General features: G+C 39.4%; 1 protein-coding gene across 1 annotated transcript in view; it reads left to right on the top strand.

Moving 5' to 3' along the window:
* Positions 1–20,940, top strand: part of Ctnna3 (catenin alpha 3) — a 1,402,587-nt gene that overhangs the window by 39,584 nt on the left and 1,342,063 nt on the right. The window contains exon 2 of the mRNA XM_045137244.1: positions 3,560–3,663. Within this exon, the coding sequence (XP_044993179.1) occupies positions 3,565–3,663 (99 nt within the window). The 5' untranslated portion in view covers positions 3,560–3,564. The remainder of the gene's footprint in view (positions 1–3,559; positions 3,664–20,940) is intronic.

The following is a 20,940-nucleotide window of genomic DNA, read 5'->3' as shown; positions in this document are numbered from 1 at the left end:
GAGTTACTTCATCCTTGCTGTATGCCAAATGTGCTCCTCATGGGTTTGAGAAGGAGATGCGTGTTAAACTAAGTGAACTTTAAATTGATTTAAGTTTAATTTCAAGCAGGTGATAACAATGAAAATTGAGACATTTTGTGGAAAAAGACAGGGAAGGAGCTGCGTGGTTGAGTTTGCTCTATCTTGAGCTCTATTCGTGGAAACATCCACTACTACTATCAAGAGATGTGTTTTCTTTACACTCTGAGCACTAGAATTTTATTCTTGTCTATCTATCTTCAACCCTGAACCTTCCCCACTTTATAAAACCATTTCTGTTGGCCAGGAGCTAAAAAGTGGTAGATTTCAACTCAACCTAAGGAAGAGCTTCATGCCAGCACTAAATGGTACAGAGAGCCTTTCATTATTTTTATCCACTCAAGCTCAATATATTGTTGAAGTGAAGCTGGAAGGAGGAGGTATTGTTTGAGTGTTTGGAGGTACTCCCTAATTCGTGATTTTATAGATTATACAATGTAATGCTTTATGATGCGCCATCTATGATGTAGTGTGGCTTTCATTTGGACTCCTGTTGCGGTACTGTTGCATGAGGTGGGGAGTGATTTGTCAGGCTTTATCCGTGCTGCAACTTCTCCTGCAAAGTTCTGCAGTTTTCTGCCTTGCACTGTCCTGACTGGCAGTCAGTCAGCATCACTGAACAGGACAGATGTAAAAGCTCAGAAAGATTTTAGTAAGAAGCAGCGATGATGTGAAGAATGATTATCTTGCACAGCCAAGGTTTTTCAAGGACTTGGCTTATTATTTTATAACTTTTATCATGAAAAGGTGAACTTCCAGTTAAATTATATTTGTATTTTATCTCAGCTGAAGGACCGTCTTGTACATAGCATGTGGATACATTTTACTTTCTTTACTTCTTTCTCCTTTATTTCTGATTTCTGATGTTGAATGCATTTTGGAAGTCCAGTGTGAATTCTGCTGTAATATGCTTTTAAAGTTCTTATTTTTAGTTCACAACAGTGACTTCTTTTGCTCCTGAAATGTAAGAATGCCAACCATGTCAACAAACTTGAAGCTTTTGTTTTTTGTTTTTTTGTTTTACAAGGTAGGGTCACACTCTAGCTCAGGCTGACCTGGAATTCACTATGTAGTCTCAGGGTGGTGCTGAACTCACTGTGATCCTTGTACCTCTGTGCCCTGAGTACTGGGATTAAAGGCATGCACCACCATGCCTGGCTCCAATCTTGAATTTTTTGTAGTATAGTACTGACTGTAGACATGTTTAACAAGCAAATCTCTTAGTGAACACTTATATGAAGGGACCCCAAGGTTATGTACTGAAAGACATTTTATTGGGTAGGTTATTGCTGGGCCATGCATCAGGGAGGTCATTAAGGGAATATCCTACTGTCAATTTAGATGTGTTTGTGATGGAGGAATTAAAGTGATAGGTAGAGTAATTGAAAACCAAACCAGAACAATATGCAATCCAGGCCAAAATATTTCAGTTTTAGAGCTCCACTTAAGATAAAACATTTGGCAACAGTGTTGGGAATCTTTTTGGAAGCATATCGCTTGTATTTCAGTGAATAGCTGAAAAAAAAAAAAGGATGAAGTTTCTACTTTTAGAAACAAAACCAGTAAAAAGGAGAAATAGTCAAGGGTTACACTGCCAGGTTTTGTGACATTGCACATTTATACATCACACAGTAGTAAGTCATTCATACTACCACTCCCACCATACTAGTATTGTTTTTACCTAATTCAATTTGAGTATTTTCCAACTCAAAAATAATTTTTTAAAAAATTAAGGGCCTGATGTGGTCACTCATACCTGTAATCTCAGCACTCAGTAGGAAGAGATAGGAAGACTACTGTGAGTTTGAGGCCAATCTGGGCTACAAAGTGAGACCTGGTCACAGTAAAGGAGTACTAGGTACTTTCTGTAAGTGACTTATGAAAGAGTTATGATAGAATGAGAACAAGTTGTTTTGAAGTGGGGAAAGGCAGCCTGAGCAGGCTATTTGAATTATATTTAGTAAGAGGATTGCCTGGAAATGTGCTTTATCTCTGCAATTAACAGTGCTGGTGGTTTTGTAGAAAACCACCAACCTTACATATAGTTAGCTGTAGAAGAATAATACCTAATATACTTATTTTAAAAATGACAAGAGGACAGCACTCAGGAGGCAGAGGTAGGAGGATCGCCTTGAATTTGAGGCCACCCTGAGATTACATAGTGAATTCCAGGTCCTGAGCTAGAGTGAGACCCTACCTCCAAAACAAACAAACAAACAAACAAAAAAAAAAAAAAGAAGATGACAAGAGGAATCCTAGGACAGAATACATATATTGTCCTTTCCCCTCTACTTCAAATTACTTGTCATAATTTCCATGTTGGCTAGATGTTTTGATACTATACATGAAATGATTAGTATGCATTAATGCTTTTATTGGTATAGGAAACCTTGGAGTATATAATTATGCTTAAATGCTTTTATAAATTATTAAATTTATTACAATTGGTTTCTTTGAGACTTTTGGTATATTTGTCATCCTTGTTTTTATTTTAAATTTTTTTTATTATTATTTATTTATTTGAGAGCGACAGAGATAGAGAGAAAGACAGATAGAGGGAGAGAGACAGAATGGGCGCGCCAGGGCTTCCAGCCTCTGCAAACGAACTCCAGACGTGTGCGCCCCATTGTGCATCTGTCTAACGTGGGACCTGGGGAAGCGAGCCTCAAACCGGGGTCCTTAGGCTTCACAGGCAAGCGCTTAACTGCTAAGCCATCTCTCCAGCCCTCATCCTTGTTTTTAATATCAAACTTTGCTGAAGACCTGTGAAAGAATTAGAAGTAATATAAGACTATTTGATTATGAGCACATTTGAACTTCATTATTGTGATTATGTACAAGTGCTATGTGAAGTCACTCACGACAACCTTTGGATTCCTGTTATTCTCAAGATTATGTCAAATATCCACTTTTGTATTAACTGTACCCATTTTGTATCCACGTGTCATAGCATCTATAGAGCAGTAAGGCTCCTGGGTGCTGTGGCATTTGTCTCTGTTTTTGTTTAAACAAATTTTGTTATTAATATAGGAATTATGCACATGAAGGTAAAGCCAATGCAGGCGAATGTTTTCTTTTTTTGAGGTAGGGTCTCACTCTAGTTCAGGCTGACCTGGAATTCATTATGTAATCTCAGGGTGGTCTCAAACTCATGGAGACCCTCCTACTTCTGCCTACTGAGTGTTGGGGATTTTGTTTTTTTACTTACAGGATATTTTCCTGTCGTTGCTTCTTTGTTTCTTCTCTCTCTTCTCTCTCTATCTCTCTGTCTGTCTTAGATGTACAGTGTGGAGGGCCTTAGTGAGGCACTGGCTTTTTCACTTACACGCATACACACAGAGGCCATGGATATCTTTGGGCAGACACACAACATGTCTACGGACCCAGGGGAAGGACCCTACTCCATCATTTTTCTCAAGCACTCTTCTTTAGAAAGAATTATCTTTACTGACAAGCATTGTTTTTGTTTGTTTGTGTACAGGAAACATGTCGGTGGAAAGACCAATCTCCCTGAATATTGACCCCCAGGATCTGCAGGTCCAAACATTTACTGTAGAGAAGCTACTGGAACCTCTCATAATCCAGGTATCAACATGATGGACATTGCAATGTGCAGACACTGTTTTTTAGAAGAATTAAAAAACATAGAAAAAATAATGAAACAAAGAAAGATTTGGTCTTATCTTGAATATATTATCTTAAATTGTTCCTTATTTCAACTGTTAAAATGTACAAAGGTGGGCTGGAGGGATGGCTTAGTGGTTAAGCGCTTGCCTGTGAAGCCTAAGGACCCCGGTTCGAGGCTCGGTTCCCCAGGTCCCACGTTAGCCAGATGCACAAGGGGGCGCACATGTCTGGAGTTCGTTTGCAGAGGCTGGAAGCCCTGGCGCGCCCATTCTCTCTCTCTCCCTCTATCTGTCTTTCTCTCTGTGTCTGTCGCTCTCAAATAAATAAATAAAAAAAATTAAAAAAATATATTAAAAAAATGTACAAAGGTAGGTATTTAGTAACAGTAATAAAATTCTGAAGTTCCCCCTTAGATTGTTTTGTATCACTAACAGCATTATTAAAAAATATAGATATAGATATGTAAGTGTGTATGTATGTAGGCATATACTTTTTTTTTGAGATGAGGTCTTACTATATAGCTCAGGCTGGCCTCAAACTCATGGCCTTCTACCTTCAGCCTCCTTAGTGCTGAAATTTAGTTGTGTGCCATCATGTTCTAGATGTATACAGAGTTTATTTATGTGTTTTGAAAGGAGAGATAAAGAGACAGAGAGAGAGAGAGAGAGAGAGAGAGAGAGAGGGAGGGAGGGATAGATATCAAGAATGAACAAGTGCACCAGGGCCTCTAGCCACTGCAAACAAACTGCAGATGTATGTGCCACTTTGTGCATTTGGCTGGATGTAGGTTCTGGGGAAATGAACTCAGGTCATTAGGTTTTGCAGGCAAGCATCTTAACTACTGAGCCATTTCTTCAGCTCTTTATATATAGTTTTTTTTGGGGGGGGGCGGTAGGGCCTCACTGTAGCCCAGGCTGAACTGGAATTCACTATGTAGTCTCAGGGTGGCCTCGAACTCTCGGCATCCTCCTACCTCTGCCTCCTGAGTGCTGGGATTAAAGGTGTGCGCCACCATGCCCGGCTTTATATATAGTTTTTAATGTACCTTTATATAACTTATCTTGATTGGTAGTCATAAAACTGAGACAGCACAGGTCATAGTCATCTTTATTATACAGAGAGTTTCAGTGGTTTTTCCCCAAGATTATGGTGGCTCATTTGTCATGTAGTGAACTACCATTAACATGTTTGAGAAAAGCAGCAATCTAAAGGAATTCTGGGATAGTCTTTCATAAAGTGAAAAATTCTTTGATAATAGGTATGGCGATTCTCTGGCTTATTTGTCATACAAGTCCTGGTTGTATTTATTGGATTTTTTAAACAAATACTTCAATTTCTTATTTAAAAGAGAGAGAGAGAGAGAGGGAGAGGGAGAGAGAAAGAGAAAAGAGAGGAGAGACTGCTAAGGCATCTCACCAGCTCCATGAATTTGATTTCTTAAAGCAGAGTTTTAAGAAACTTATACAATAGTAGAAGATCTACATTTTATTTATTTATTTTATTTAAGAGAGAGTATGAGAGAGAGAGAGAGAGAGAGAGAGAGAGAGAGTTAGTTGGTGTGCTAGGGCCTCTAGCCACTGCAATTAAACTCCAGACACATGAGCCACCTTGTGCATTTGGCTTACATGGGTCCTGGGGAGTCAAACCTGGGTACCTGGGTTCTTGGGCTTTGTAGACAAGCACCTTAAGCCATCTCTCTAGTTCCAGTTCTTATTTTTAACCCCTCAAAATGTGTTGAGGGAACTTTTGCTTACCTTACATCTTAAATGTTCCTGTCTCTTTTTCAAAGTCTCTAAAGGTTTCTCTTGCAAGGTTTACTTGGTTAAGAAATGATAGTGTCTTTATGTAATACTGTTCTTATTTTCCCTGTGACATGGATAGGGGAGTGACTCTGAGATCAGATATTGTACACATTCTTATGTAGACCTTGAGATCCCCTGGGAAGGCAATTCAAACTGTGTGTCTCACTGCTAACACTGCTAATGTGTGTGTGTACACATAATTTATTATTATTTTTCTGAGACAGGGTCTTGATGTATAGCTTAGATTATACTCAAACTCAGGATCCTCCTCCCCCTGCCTGCTGAATGCTAGGTTTATAGACGTACGTCACCATGTCAAACTTTTTTAAATTTTTATTTATTTATTTGAGAGTGACAGACAGAGAAAGAAAGAGGCAGGTAGAGAGAGAGAGAGAGAGAATGGGTGCACCAGGGCCTCCAGCCACTGCAGACGAACTCCAGATGCGTGTGCCCCCTTGTGCATCTGACTATCGTGGGTACTGGGGAATTGAGCCTTGAGCCGGGTTCCTTAGGCTTCACAGGCAAGCACTTAACCGCTAAGCCATCTCTCTAGCCCCACACTTTTTTAAAAAATAGTTTTCCTGATAAGGCTCACTGAAAATGTTAAAAATCTTTCCCACTGGACTGGCAGAGAAATTATATCATACTCACTTTACCTCCAAGAAACAAACATTAATGCTTTTTGATGCATTTCTAGTACACTAAGATGGTGGGTAATTTTCTTAGATTTTTTTTTGGGGGGGTATGGTCTTATTCTAGCCCATGCTGACCTGGAATTCACTATGTAGTCTCAGACTGGCCTTGAACTCAGTCACAGTGATCTTCCAGCCTCTGCCTACTGAGTGCTGGGATTAAAGTTGTGTGCCACCATGCCTGGCTAGAATTACATAATACACAGAATCTATATTGAGTGGGTCAAACTGTGTATGCTTTCCATACTAGCTACTTGGAAGGTTGACATAGGGAAATTGTGATTTTGAGGCCACCCTGGGCAATATTGTGAGACTCTGGCTCAAATGCATTCATATATACATATCTGCATATATGTTTGTATTTATATATAAAATATATATATATACACAAAGATGATAAATACATTTTATCCTACTTTTCTACTTAAAATTATATTTAGATAATTTCTCATCCTATTATTTGTGGTGTTGGGGCCATGAGTATACTAGGAAAGTCTTTGTATATAAATTTTTATTACTAACTTAGATTATTTCCCTAGGACTAGTTACTAACTATAACAATAAATGGGCAAAATATGAAATTTTTTGGTGTGTATGTTTGTGGAGCATATGTGTGGTGTGGTGTATGCATGTATGTGTGTGCAGATGCATGTGTCCATATACATGTGCAGAGGCCAGAGGAAAACATCCTCCACACCTCATTCACACGTTTCCTTGAGACAGAGTCTCTCTCTGTTTTCCATCAGTAGGCCCCAGCTATTCTCTGGTCTCCAACCCGGCCCCTCCGCCCTCCCTCCCCCCCTGCACAAGACTGGGGTTAGAGATGTGCATGGTCATGCCCAGCTTTTTATGTGGGTGCTAGGGAATTGAACTCTGGCTGTCTTGGGCTCTCTCAGGCCCTCATGCTTGCATGGAAAGTGCTTTTACCCATACCGTTTCCCCAGCCCCAAGCAAAAGTTTTAAAAATGATTTTTCATATATATCACCAAGTTTTATGGAGAAAACGTTCTTCTTTTTCTTTTAAATAAAATAGTTACTTATTTGGGGGGGGAGAGAGAGAGAGAGAGGGGAGGAGGAAGGGAGAGAATGGGTATACTAGAGACTCCAGCCACCACAAATGAACTTCAGACACATGTACCACCTTGTGCATCTGGCTTACATGGGTACTGGGGAATTGAACCTGGGTCCTTAGGTTTCCCAGGCAAACACCTTAACCATTAAGCCATCTCTCCATCCCTTTTTCATTTTTAAGTTTTTTTAATTGACAACTTCCATAATTATAGACAATAACCCATGATAATTCCCTCCTTCCCCCCACTTTCCCCTTTGCAACTTCACTTTCCATTATACATTTTTCTCCTCTCAATCAGTCTCTTTTTTATTTTGATGTCATGATCTTTTCCTCCTATTATGGTGGTCTCTTCCCCTGAGCTCACTTAGGCCTTTCCGCCCCCACTAATCTGTTGTTCTACTTACTTAAATATATACAATACCATCCTATTAAGTACCCCTCCCTCCCTTTCTATTCCCTATGTAGCTTACTGTCCAGTGCCCTTTCTTATTGTTATTTTATTTTTTTAGAGAGATTGAGAGGGAGAGAGAGTTGGTGTTCCAGGGCTTCAGCCACTAAAATCAAACTCCAGAAGCTTGCACCATCAAGTGAGCATGTATGACCTTGCACTTTGTGTCACTTTTGTGCATCTGGCTTACATGGGATCTGGAGAGAGATCAAACTTGGGTCCTTAGGCTTCACAGGCAGGTGCCTTAATTGCTAAGCCATCTCTACAGCCCCTAAAAAGTAAATATTTTTATTTATTTATTTTTGCAAGGAGAGAGAGAGAGAAAAAGAGAGGGAGAGAGAGAATGAGCAGGTGCACCAGGGCCTCTAGCCACTGCATCTGGCTTACATGGGTACTGGGGGATTGAACCCTGGTTATTAGGCTTTGCAGGCATGTACCTTAACCATTGAGCCATCTCTCTAGGCACCTACTCATGCTACTTTGTATGTGTGGTGAAGATACCTAAGGTGTTCCTGAAGTGTAAGTTTGTCTTATCAAACTTCAAGTATATGATACAGGATTATAGATTATAGTTACTATGAGATATCTTACATGCCTAGAACTTATTCACTTTACAACATAACATTTGTGTCCTTTGACTAATGTCTTCTTTTTCCCAATCACCCCACCTCCAAGACCCTGGAAACTGCCACATAGGCTTTGCTGTGAATCTACATATAAGTGAAATTGCATAGTATTTTTTACTTCTGTGCTTGAAGCCATTATTTAGCATAACAATGAATAAATTATTTAGGATAATGTCTCCAGGCCCATCTGTCCTGGAAAATGGCAAGATTTCCTTTTCTAAAATGACTTATATTTGTGTCTGTATACATATAAGATTAATTTGTCTATCAATAGACTCTAGGTTGTATCCATTTCTTGGAGGTTATTCCAAAGAGTATTAAATTTTATCTCTGATCACATTAGGAAATATTGCAATTGAAGTTCATCATCTTTAAGTTTTCAATTTAATAACCATATTAAAAAAATATTCTCATCTTTCCTTATTGCTTTTCTTCATTTGCTATTCCTTTTGCACACAAAGTTCCATAGAAATTATTTATCTACTCTGCATATAACTCAAAATCAAAGTTACATTTTAGTTTTTGGAATAATTGGTCATAGATACTATAATGTCACTCCAGCTTCTAAATCCATTTATTCATAAATCTTTATTCTTCTCTTTTTATAGTAACTAGAGACTTCCCTACCAAACCTGATTTATCCTTGATCCATCTTTTTTTTTCTCTTGAGCACAGGTAAATCACTAGGTCATTTTGCAGAATGTTAAGCCTGGGATATATTTCAATCATTCGCTTTCATTTTCTCAGTGTGATAACTTACACAGTTACATCCCTCTGTAATAAATTCCTCCAATGGATCAGAAATAATTTTTTCCCTTAGCAATTACATTTTTATGATTGCAACTGTAGGCATCTGCACTTTATCACTCTCAAGACCCAAGTTTGGCAGGGCAGTGCAGAAAACCTATTTATGCAGAATTGTGCTTAAAAGAATTTACATCTCTGTGTTGTGTACTCTCTGAAGAGGATATAAAATGCTGGATCCTGCTACAGTCATTATATAATGGATCCATCAATAATCTTATTTACCACCAAATAGAATTTTCTGCATGTCAGATTCATGTTGAATGCGCGTTAAAGGGATTGACTTACTTAAAAATCTCTTAAAAGAAAAGTAATAAATTTTTTTAAATGTGTTATCTCTTACATATTTCTTTCTTTTTGGGCAAGGGTTCAGATGTATTTTTATGGTACAAATATATCCTTGTTTTTAAGAGGTAAACACAGGGTTAGAGTAACAGCAATGAACATTATTTTTCTGCCTTTCACCTCTTATAGGAACTCTTGGCCCTTTGCCCATTTCTACCTCCATAGTGTCTTCCACCTATTTTTTTAAAATGTGAATTTCCTTGGGAATAGCTTTTCTAAATTTTATGATATTCATTGGTCAATATTCAGAATATCTGTCCAGGTGTTGTGGTGTATACTTTTATTCCCAGCACTTGGGAGGCAGAGGTAAGAGAATCACTGCGAGTTTGAGCCCAGCCTGAGACCACATAGTGAATTCCAGGTCAGCCTAGGTAAGAGTGAGACCCTGCCTCAAAACAAAACAAAACAAAACAAAACAAAAAGAATATCTGGTAACCCCTGCATTAGTCAGCATAATAAAGGTGATAAGATAAGCCTAAACTCTGAGGTTTAATAAAATTAATTTCTAGTCCAAGCTACAGTTTAATATGAGTGAATTGGGGTCTTTGACCCATGCAAGTACTCAGGGGTCTAGGCCAGTGTAGATTCCATCTCAGTGTATACTTGTGCTATCAAGGCACCAGGGGTGGGAGGACATGATGAATCGTTCAAGGGTTCCTCACACATTCACCTAAATGTGACATGTTATTGCTACTCACATTGGTTCTGGCCAAGCAAATTAGGTGGTCAAAAATGGATGTTGGGTTTGCAGTATTGCCTGGTGTCCAGAGGAGATTGGGACGATTTGTGGAGTGCCCCAAATTATTACTTTTTCATTTTTTTCCTTTTTTTTTTTTTTTTCCCAAGGTAGGTTCTCACTCTAGCCCAGGCTGACCTGAAATTCACTATGTAACTTCAGGGTGGCCTCGAACTCACAGAGATCCTCCAACCTCTCTGCTTCCCGAGTGCTGGGATTAAAGGTGTGTGCCACCATGCCCGGCTCATTTGTTTCATTTTTAGGAGTTCCTTTTGTTAAATCTCCATCTGCTGCCAAGTCATTTTGTTACCCTAGCCATAGCTGACTTTATTGGGTTTGGGGGAAACTGACTTAGTGTCAGTTATAGTCAAGCTAGCCTGAGTTATGCCTCTAGCCCTTTTCCTATGGTAAGGGAGAAATCCCCTGCCCCTTAGTCATTATGTGAGATCTTTGACTGGATCTAAGAACACAGCAAACACAAGAAATTATTAAGAAGAGAAAAGCAAAACATTTTGTTAGTTCTGCATGTACATGGGATCTTCACAAGAGAGCAAGGTTGGGGGAAGTGGTCAAAGCATAATGCTGTAATGCTTTTGTAGACAGTGAACAATAGATTTGCTAAGGAATGAGAGGACTAAGGATATCTGAGGCGTGATAGTAAATTCTAGAGAAGGTATTAAGAGATAGATGGTGAGAGTGATGTAGGAGCTAGTGGAAGTTAAAGGTTCCTGCAGAGACTTTGTTTATTCAGACTCATTGCTGTCCAATTACTAGTCTCTGGTGTTCAAAGCTGTTTCACAGCTTTGGTGTGTGAACAACACTCCTCCCAAAAGAGTTTTTATGACCTGTTGTTAAAGCCATGCCAAACGGCCCCTTCTGAAGTCATAGCTCTTCACTCAATTTCATCTTGAAATAATCAATATTCTTATATAATTGGTATATTTTGAGATAGCATACTTTTAACTCCTTCACCATCCTCTCTTTTGGAGGTGGCTACCTCTGGTGAGATAAGAAGATAGAATCCAGAGAGTTTAAATGGCTGTATCAGGAGCAAAAGGGAAAGACACAGAAACAAACACATGAGCAGTTGTCATAGTGATAGCTCTTCCAAACACCATGTTTCAGAATTTCTCCCAGCTAATAGGGAGAACTCCCTACCAAACCCCAATCTCAACATAATTTTGTTCTCCTCTCCTTGAACCAAAACCAAAAGCCAACCAACCAAATAAATACACAGACAAGAAATCAAGCAGGCAAGCATTCATGCATATCAATTTATGCAAATAGCTGTGGAAATGCCCAAAAGGTTAGTTTCCTACTCGTTCTCATGCACATCTGATTGGCTTCCAGGTAGCAGGGAAGGGTGTCTGTTCCCTTCACTGTCTTAGCTTCCTGTAATAAAATTTCTCTTTGTTTCTTTCAGAAAAGAAATCACTGTTTGTGGTTGTTCTGTTGTTTACAGGTCATTTTGAATGAAGTTGGTGCCATTTGCTTTTGCTTTCTTGGTTTTACCTGCAAGCTTCTTGTTCTGTAGAGCGTGTATACCAGGATTAAACTTGAAGTGTCTAAAGAAACCTCAAAGACAATTCTTCACACAGTGTTCATGTAAAGTACTTTATAGGCAAATGTTGGAGTTTGGACTCCAAACTCAACATGTAACCTTAAAAGTTAGTAAATACTAACAGTTAGTAAATACTAACAGTGTCTTTAAAAAATACTTACAGGCTTAAGTCTTAGTAAGTATAACAATGCTAGTTTTATGGTAGGATGAATACATAAGCAATTCTGCTTCAATAATGTTTTAAGTTTAAAGTGACTCACTATAGTTGAGTTGATGCTAATAAAGTGAATTCTTCAATTTCTGCATTCTTTTACTGCCAGAAAACTGCTCCCATGGGAAAGCTGCTAGGCTGTAGTATTTCTTAGGAAACAAATAGTTGAGGGAAAAGGAAGTCAGCTTTTAAAATTAAAATAAAGATAAAAACCTGTGGTTAATTGCTAAAAATACTGTGACTCCAGATGGAGCATGTGTGGCAAGTGAATAGGGATACCCCTGCTGCCCACCCTCAGACCTGGGAGTTCGAGATCGGCCAAGGGCAGGCATCACTCTCATACCCATCTCCTCTTCCCAGTTGCTCCTGGACCTTTTCTTCTAGCAGACTCTGCTTTTCTTCCTGCTCACTCCAACACCATCACCCTGTGTTCTGGATTCTCTGGCCATCCTCTATCTACTCCACACAATTTTTTTTTTTTTTTTAAAGAGAGACTTTTATCATATAGCATAGGCTGGCCTCAAACAATGCTTTTCCTGTCTCAAGTCTCCTGGGTGCTGGGATCTTAAGTCTGACACAACAGTCTGCACAACTGTTAGTATTTTATCTGTCAATCACAGCTTACTTTTTTCCTCCATGAGTTCATACCAAATGTAAATTAAGTTTTTTTTTTTTCTGGGTGTGGTGGCACACGCCTCTAGTCCCAGCACTCAGGAGGCCGAGGTAGGAGGATTGCTGTGAATTCGAGGCGAACCTGAGACTCCTTAGTGAATTCCAGGTCAGCCTGAGCTAGAGTGATATCCTACTTTGAAAAACAAAAACAAAACAAAAATAAAAAAACAACAAAAAAAATTTTTTTTGAGGTACAGTCTCACTCTACTCCATGCTGACCTGAAATTCACTAGGTAGTCTCAGGGTGGCCTCAAACTCATGGTGATCCTCCTACCTCTGCCTCCTGAGTGCTGGGATTAGTATGTACCACCATGCCCAACAATAATTTTTTTAAAAATATTTATTTGAGAAAGAATGAGAGAAAGAGATATGTCTCTCTCTCTCTCTCTCTCTCTCTGTGTGTGTGTGTGTGTGTGTGTGTATGTGTGACAGAGAGAGAGAGAGAGAGAGAGAGAGAGAGAGAGAGAGAGAGAGAGAGAGAAAGAATGGGCATACCCAGATCTCTAGCCATTGCAAACTAACTCTAGATGCATGCTCCACCTTGTGTATCTGGGTACTGGGAAATCAAACTCCGGTCCCTAGACTTGGCAGGCAAGCACGTTAAGTGCTAAACCATCTCTCCAGCCCCTTAATTGTAAATTTGAATTAGTTTTGAAATATGAACTGATTTTATAAGCATTCAGGTGGTATAGACCAATAAACCCAGATCCATCTGCCCTTTAAAAATTTTTTATGTCTGTGCATGTGTGTGTGTGTGAGAGAGAGAATGGTTATACCAGGGTCTTACTGTTGCAAATGAATATCAAATTCATGTGATACATTGTGCATCTGGCTTTACATGGGTATTGTGAAGTTGAACCCTGGTGAGCAAACTTTGTAAGCAAGTGCCTTTAACTGCTAAGGCATCTCCCCATCCCCATCTAACCTTTATGTCTAGATAGATGGGAGCAATTGCAGTTCATGTTGCTGGAAGAATAGCAGAGTCCCTGTAGATGTGGTCATTTTCACTGCTTGAGCTGTGACTGGATCCTTAATAGATTCCCCTAGGGTATTGCAGGACACCCATGCAGTTTCAGGAGACTGCTGAGGTCTGGCACATCCATGACTCTAGATCAGTGTGGGTAAGCTTCCTGTACAGGCCCAGAAAATAAATAGTTTAGGCTTTGATAGCCAGAGAGTCTCTATTGCAGCTACTATGCTGTTGGAGTGTGAGAGCAGCCATAGACAGTATATAAACAAATGGACATGTCTTTGTGCCAATAAATCTTTATTATTTTCAGAAATAAGCAAGAAGGAAAATTTGGCTCCAGTGGTAATTTGCAGGCCCCCATTCAAGACTGACCATTTTTTTCTGGGGATATATTTGCACTCATTGCTGAAGGAAGGGTAAAGAAATGGGTACCATCTTACACACAGTTGAAAGCCTTGTGTGATATAAATTATGATGGAATAGTTTTTGGTTGAGACCTATGAAAAACCCAAAAGCCTCATTTGGAAGAAGAGTGCTCAGCAGACATGTCAGAAAATTCCTGTTACTGTTGAGATTCTGTTAGTCCAGTGGTTTTCAACCCTCACTGCACATTAAAATCACCCCGGGAGCTTTTAAAATACCCATGTTCAGGCCTCACACAAAACCAGTTAAATCAGAATCTCTGGGAGTAGGACCAGGCAGTAATTTTGAAAGCTCCCAGGTGATTACAGTGTAAGAATTGCTGTGCAGTCCGTTATATCAGCCAACAGCAAGCCTGGCTCTGCCTCTTGGCTATCTCTAAATCAGTGCCCCTTTTAATGCTTTTTTAACCTTAGAGTTGCAAGGAAGTGAACGCTACAAATTAAGGTGTAATAAATGTGGTTTGTGATTTTGCAGATAATTTTTTTTCCAAGTTAGGGTCTTGCTCTAGCCCAGGCTGACCTGGAATTTACTATGTAGTCTCAGGCTGGTGAACTCATATTGATCCTTCTTCCTCTGCCTCTCCAGTGCTGAGATTAAAGGCATGTGTGCCACCATGCCTGGCTTCAGATGAATTTTATTTATTTATTAGAGAGTGAGAGAGAGAGAGAGAGAGAGAGAGAGAGAGAGAGAGAGAGAGAGAGAGAGAAACAAACAATGGGTGCACCAAAGAGGCAGAGAGAGGAGAGACAGAGAATGGGTGTGCCAGGGCCTGTAGCCACCGCAAACAAATTCCAGATGCATGTGCCACCTTGTGATCTGGCTTACATCAGTCCTGGTGAATAGAACCTGGGTCCTTTGGCTTTGTATGCAAGTGCCTTACCCGCTAAGCCATCTTTCTAGTCCCCATCATCTAAATTTTTTAAAAAAGAAAACAATTTCCACTCTCAGCTGATTTGTAAGAAACATCTTTTCTTCAATTTAGACACATTTTTCTCACATTTCCAAACCCTGAATTTTTAATATTTCTGAAATTAGAATGCATCTTATAATAGATATGAAAGTTTGATGTAGCCTTTCTTTTTGATACTTGTAGATTACAAAATTTACTCACAGTATACTTGAGTTTTTTTCATCTTTCGTAGGAGACCTGATCTTCCTCATAAACTCCTTCCTGCTGGGAATTTAGGATAAATGCCTTATATTTCAGCCAACAATATGATAAATTGCTGAAAAGGACTGAATATAATATACTTGATTCTAGCTCATTTTGAACTGTTCAGAGTGCAAATAAACTATGAATGGAGACATATTTACTCAGAATTTACAAAAAGTTGCTTTTCCATGATATTACATAGAGTAATTATCAAAACCCGCCACATTTATGGATACATTTTTTATTTAGACAGGTTCTTTTTTTTTGAGGTAGGGTTTCATTCTAGTCCAGGCTGACCTGAAATTCACTATGTAGTCTCAGGGTAGCCTCAAACTCATGGTGATCCACCTACTTCTGCCTCCCAAGTGCTGGTATTAAAGGTGTGCACCACCACACCAGGCTTAGACAGGTTCTTATGATCTAGTCCAGTCTAACCTCAAACTCAGTGTGTAGCCTAGGATGACCTCAAACTCTTGGCAATCCTTCTCCCTCAACATTTTGATTATTGAGATTACAGACATGAACTGTTTATGTCCAGCACTCTTAATTTTAATTTTGGTTTAGTGACCAGATGTACTGAGATAATTCAACTTTGTGTCTCTTAGTTTAAGGCTTCTTAAATCTATTATTATTGATTTGTGTGTTTTTTTTTCTATCCAGTCACACATTATGTATTTATTTTTTACTTACAGTACACTGCCTCTGGGTTTTCAGATTGATCCAAGCATAGCTTCTGCCTTTATTGAGTTCATGGTACAGCTGAGCAGCAGCTGATCATGGCTAACTTTAAGACACTGTAATGAGTAAACTGAGACAGTTGTGAGGACAGGCAGTCATTCAAGGCTGACAGCAAACTCTTCATGGTTTGAGATTAACAAGTAGTTTGTGGTCAAACTACACCAGTGAAAGATGAAAGTGAAAGTTCTGTCAGGAGTGAGATATTTTATTTATTTATTTGAGAGAGAGAGAGAGAAAAAGAGAGAAAGAGAGAGAATGGGTGCACCAAGGCATTCAGCCACTGTAAATAAACTCCAGATACATGTGCCACCTTGTACATCTGTCTGGCTTATGTGGGTCTGTGGGTCCTGGAGAACTGAACCTGCTCCTTTGGCTTTGCAGGCAAATGCCTTAATGGCTAAGCCATTTCACCATCTACTTTAGAGTTTGACCTCTGGATTGAGTCTGGTCTTAGGCTCTTTACCTGGTTCACTTTTCTCTCTTCTGGTAGAAAACCTTCCATTCTTAAGGACTGTTCTTAGAAGGTCTGCTTCCTCTTCATGAATGCTTGCAGCCTCTGCACAACACTCTTCATTAAGTGTTGGGTGATAGGATTCTGTTGTTGGTTGGGAACACTGTTTCTGTTATCACCATCCCAGAGCTCACTCAGTTTTACTTCCTAAATGCCCAGGTTGCTGTTCTGAACATAGTATGTGCTCAATAGATGTTTTTCTGTCTTGAGATAAACTAAAATATGTTTTTGGTTGGTTATGGGAGATGGTTGAATGCTAATTTAGAGGCCTACACAAACTTTGATCTTTGTGAATTCTGTATGGGTTGTTTAGAATAGAAGCAGTTACTAATGGCTTGAATAAGGCCTCCCTCTCCCCTGTTCCGAAAACTTTTACTTTGGCAGATCATTGGTTCTACTTTTCTCCAGATTTTTCTTTTTTTCCTAATTCTTTCAAAATTATGATGAAGTTTAAGCCAATAAATATAGATTAAATGTCTTATATTTTATTTTATAACATTAACTGAAAGGAGAAAAGTAGCCCTGAAGGCTTCTGTGAGATACTGTAGAAAGTCAAACTCAGGCCAGGTATGGTGGCGCACACCTGTAGTCCCAGTACTCTGGAGGCAGAGCATAGTGAATTCTAGGTCAGCCTGAGCTATTGTGAGACCCTACCTTGAAAAAACAAACAAAACAAACAAAACAAGACAAAACAAACAAACAAACAAAAAACAACAACAACAAAAAAGAAACTCTAAAACTCCAAGTGTTTTTTAGCTCATAAACAAGAAAAGAGATAACTGTTAACAAACTCTTTAAATACCACACTGATAGTAGAGTTAAAAGAAAAAAAAATTTGAATGAGGTTGGGAAAGAACATTATCGCAGTATATAAATGTGTTATCCAAGTTGACATTTGAAAACTTTTCACTGAGATAGTATCTGTAATGGTAAAGCAATTGTTTCAGTGATGCAAGAAACAAAATTAAAACACAAGCTCATGTCATAGTCTACAGTGTTACTGGGTGCATTGGTGTGTGGCTTTTCCCAAGAGGATTGGAGGGTTGGCTCACTAAGCATATTGACTTAGTGCTCAGTATCTATGGCGCACCTGAGGAAACACACCTGCATTAGGGACCATTATAAAACCTTGTTTTGTATTTTAATTTTTTTAAAAAAATATTTATTTATTTGAGGGGGGGAGTGGAAGAGGCAGATAGAGAGAGAGAGAGAGAGCGAGAGAGAGAGAGGGAGAGAGAGAGAGAGAGAGAGAGAGAGAGAGAGAATGGGCATGCCAGGACCTCTAGCCACTGTAAACAAACTCCAGATGCATGAGCCCCCTTGTGCATCTGGATTATGTGGGTCCTGGGGAATCAAACCTGAGTCCTTAGGCTTTGCAGGCAAATGCCTTAACCACTAAGCCATCTCCCCAGCCCTGTACTCTTAAATTTTGACATATAACTACTGCACACTATTTCAAACATGCCAAGTTATATGGAATTTAAAACTTGCAGAATTAATATAGTGGGAATTTCTCCTTTGTCTGTTACTTGAAAGCTTTAATTTAGGAGCATTTCAGTGAGGGAGCTCCTTCCTGTATCTTTTTAAAATTATTGTTGTTATTATTTGCAATATTGAGGATCAAAGTAGGACCTTACACATGTTAGATGAGTACTCTTCCATTGGCTGCCTTCCCAGCCCTGGACTTTTTTTTTTTTTTGGATTGGTTTTTCTTTTCTTCTTTTTTTTTTTTTTTATTTGAGAGAGATAAAGAGGCAGGTAGAGAGAGAGAGAGAGAGAGAGAGAGTGAGAGAAAGAGAATGGGTGTGCCAGGGCCTTCAGCTGCTGAAAATTCCATCTGGCTTATATGGGTCCTGGGGAATTGAACCTGGGTCCTTCGGCTTATCAGGCAAGCGGCTTGACTACTAAGCCATCTCCCCAGCCCTGGATTGGTTTTTCAAGGTATTGTCTCACTCTAGCCCAGGCTGACCTGGAATTCATTATGCAGTCTCAGTCTGGCCTTGAACACATGATGATCCTCCTACCTCTGTCCCTCAAGTGCTGGGATGAAAGGCATGCGCCACCACACCTGGCTGATTTTTTCCTTTTTTTTCAGGTAGGGTCTCACTTTAGTCCAAGCTGACCTAAAACTCATTCTATACTCCCAGGCTGGCCTCAAACTAACAGCAATTCTCCTACCTCTGCTTCCTTTCTTTTGAGTGCTGGGATTAAAGGTGTGTACCACTACATCTGGCCCAGCTCTGCTTTGATGGGCCAGATGTGTATATTTAAAAAAAAATTGACAGAGAGTTTCACTGAATTTCCCAAGCTGGCTTTGAACTCACTGTGAAGCACAGGCTTGCCTCAATCTTGTGATCTGGTCTCATCTTCCCAAGTAGCTGGTAAGACAGACCTGTACCACCAGGCCTGGTTTATATTGACATATACTAATTATATAACAAAATGGATTTCAGCATACCTTTTACATAAACGATATACTGTTCTTTCCTTCCTGAATCTTTGATGGAGTGCCTTTATAGCATAACATAGGCTTCCTTTATAGGATAAAGGAAAGTGAGCAAATCCAAGCTCTTGAGAGCTGTAAGCTCGGAGATTTTCCATACTAAAAGGACCTCTAACTTCCAAAAAGAGGGAGAAGGGAAAGGCATGTATTTGTGATGCAATATAAAGGCAATAAAACATGAACTTGGACTCTATTAGAACTATTTCTCCTGCAGGGTCAAACTTAAGTTTTGAGTTCCTTATAAAAATAAAGAAACAGGAATTATTTTATAGAATATGTTGAAAGTTAATTATACTAGTTGCTGGTAGTCCTTCAGAGATGTGAGACCTTTTCAAATAACAGAGGCACCTGACCTCCTTGGTAAGCTACATTTGCGATGGTGAGTCACGGCCATGGATGAGAGTGGGTTATAGCCTTACGTGAAAAAAGTTCAGCTTTCTCAACCCCTCCCTCCAGGATTGCCATTTACTTCATGAAGATATAAGGCATCATTGGAAATGTTATTTAACTTTATCCAGTACTAAGTAACTCTATTGGAGTATTTAAGAAGAAGATTTAGGTTCAAAGAATTTATACAAGTGAGTAACTTATAAGTTACAATTGCATTTAAAAAAAAATGGAGGGCTGGAGAGATGGCTTAGCGGTTAAGCGCTCGCCTGTGAAGCCTAAGGACCCCGGTTCGAGGCTCGGTTCCCCAGGTCCCACGTTAGCCAGATGCACAAGGGGGCGCACGCGTCTGGAGTTCGTTTGCAGAGGCTGGAAGGCCTGGCACGCCCATTCTCTCTCTCTCTCTATCTGTCTTTCTCTCTGTGTCTGTCACTCTCAAATAAAAAAAAAAAAAAATGGAAGCATAATGTCCTTACACAATACTCTTTTCACATTTCTTACTTCTCTGGCATTTATGATAAGGAACAAAGCATTTCTGGAACGTTCATTTTACTTTCAAAGGCGAGGCTATTCTGTGGAAAACACTCGGTGCATGGAGGATCCAAACAATAGAGGGTGAATGTGCAGTGGGATGCATCATGAATTGTGGCAGTTAAAATTCACTCTGAGTAGCATCTTAGACAATGATACTTATTCTTCATTTAAACAAATAATTTAAACCAACTCTTATAATTTGCCTTATTCCAGAAAAATATCTTTTTTTTTTTTTTTTTTTTTTTTTGTTTTTCGAGGTAGGGTCTCACTCTGGTCCAGGCTAACCTGGAATTCACTATGTAGTTTCAGGGTGGCCTCAAACTCACTGTGATTCTTCTACCTCTGCCTCCTGAGTGCTGGGATTAAAGGCATGCACCACCACACCTAGCTCAGAAAAATATCTTTTAATTTTGTATATGTGAAAGGGACAGTAGCAACATATTTGCCTTTTGGAGCTTGTGAAACCCCATGTAGTATATCAGGCTTGTTATCATCTTCCTATGACCCCTGGTGAAGACATATGACCCTATTTACCTGCCTGTTCAGCATTAGAATGTGTTTTGTTGATTGCCTTTATCACGCCTAGCCTGGAGTGGATGGGGTGGGGCTTTATGAGCAAGATGAGATGAGTCCATTTTAGTCACACATTCTCATAACCAGTTTTCTGTATCCCTGTTGCATACAGACTAGAAACTGCACATGAAATAGGTTATGTATGTTTAAAAAACACCCAGCTGGGCATGGTGGCGCATGACTTTCATCCCAGCCCTTGGGAGGCAGAGGTAGGTAGATTGCTGTGAGTCCTAGGCTACCCTGAGACTACATAGTGAATTCCAGGTCATCCTGGGCTAGAAAGTGAGACCCTACCTTGAAAAACCAAACCAAACCAAACCAAACCAAACCAAACCAAACCAAACCAAACCAAACCAAACCAAACCAAAACAACAACAACAAAAACAAGACAACAAAACACTTGACCTTTTTTAACCATCACATGGTCTCACTGGATTATGCAGTTGTTCTTACTTTCTGAACAAGGAAACAAAG

Source organism: Jaculus jaculus, chromosome 18 (assembly GCF_020740685.1).
Source record: "Jaculus jaculus isolate mJacJac1 chromosome 18, mJacJac1.mat.Y.cur, whole genome shotgun sequence".
NCBI classification, from domain to species: domain Eukaryota; kingdom Metazoa; phylum Chordata; class Mammalia; order Rodentia; family Dipodidae; genus Jaculus; species Jaculus jaculus.
This window is presented reverse-complemented; position numbering and strand designations above follow the sequence as displayed.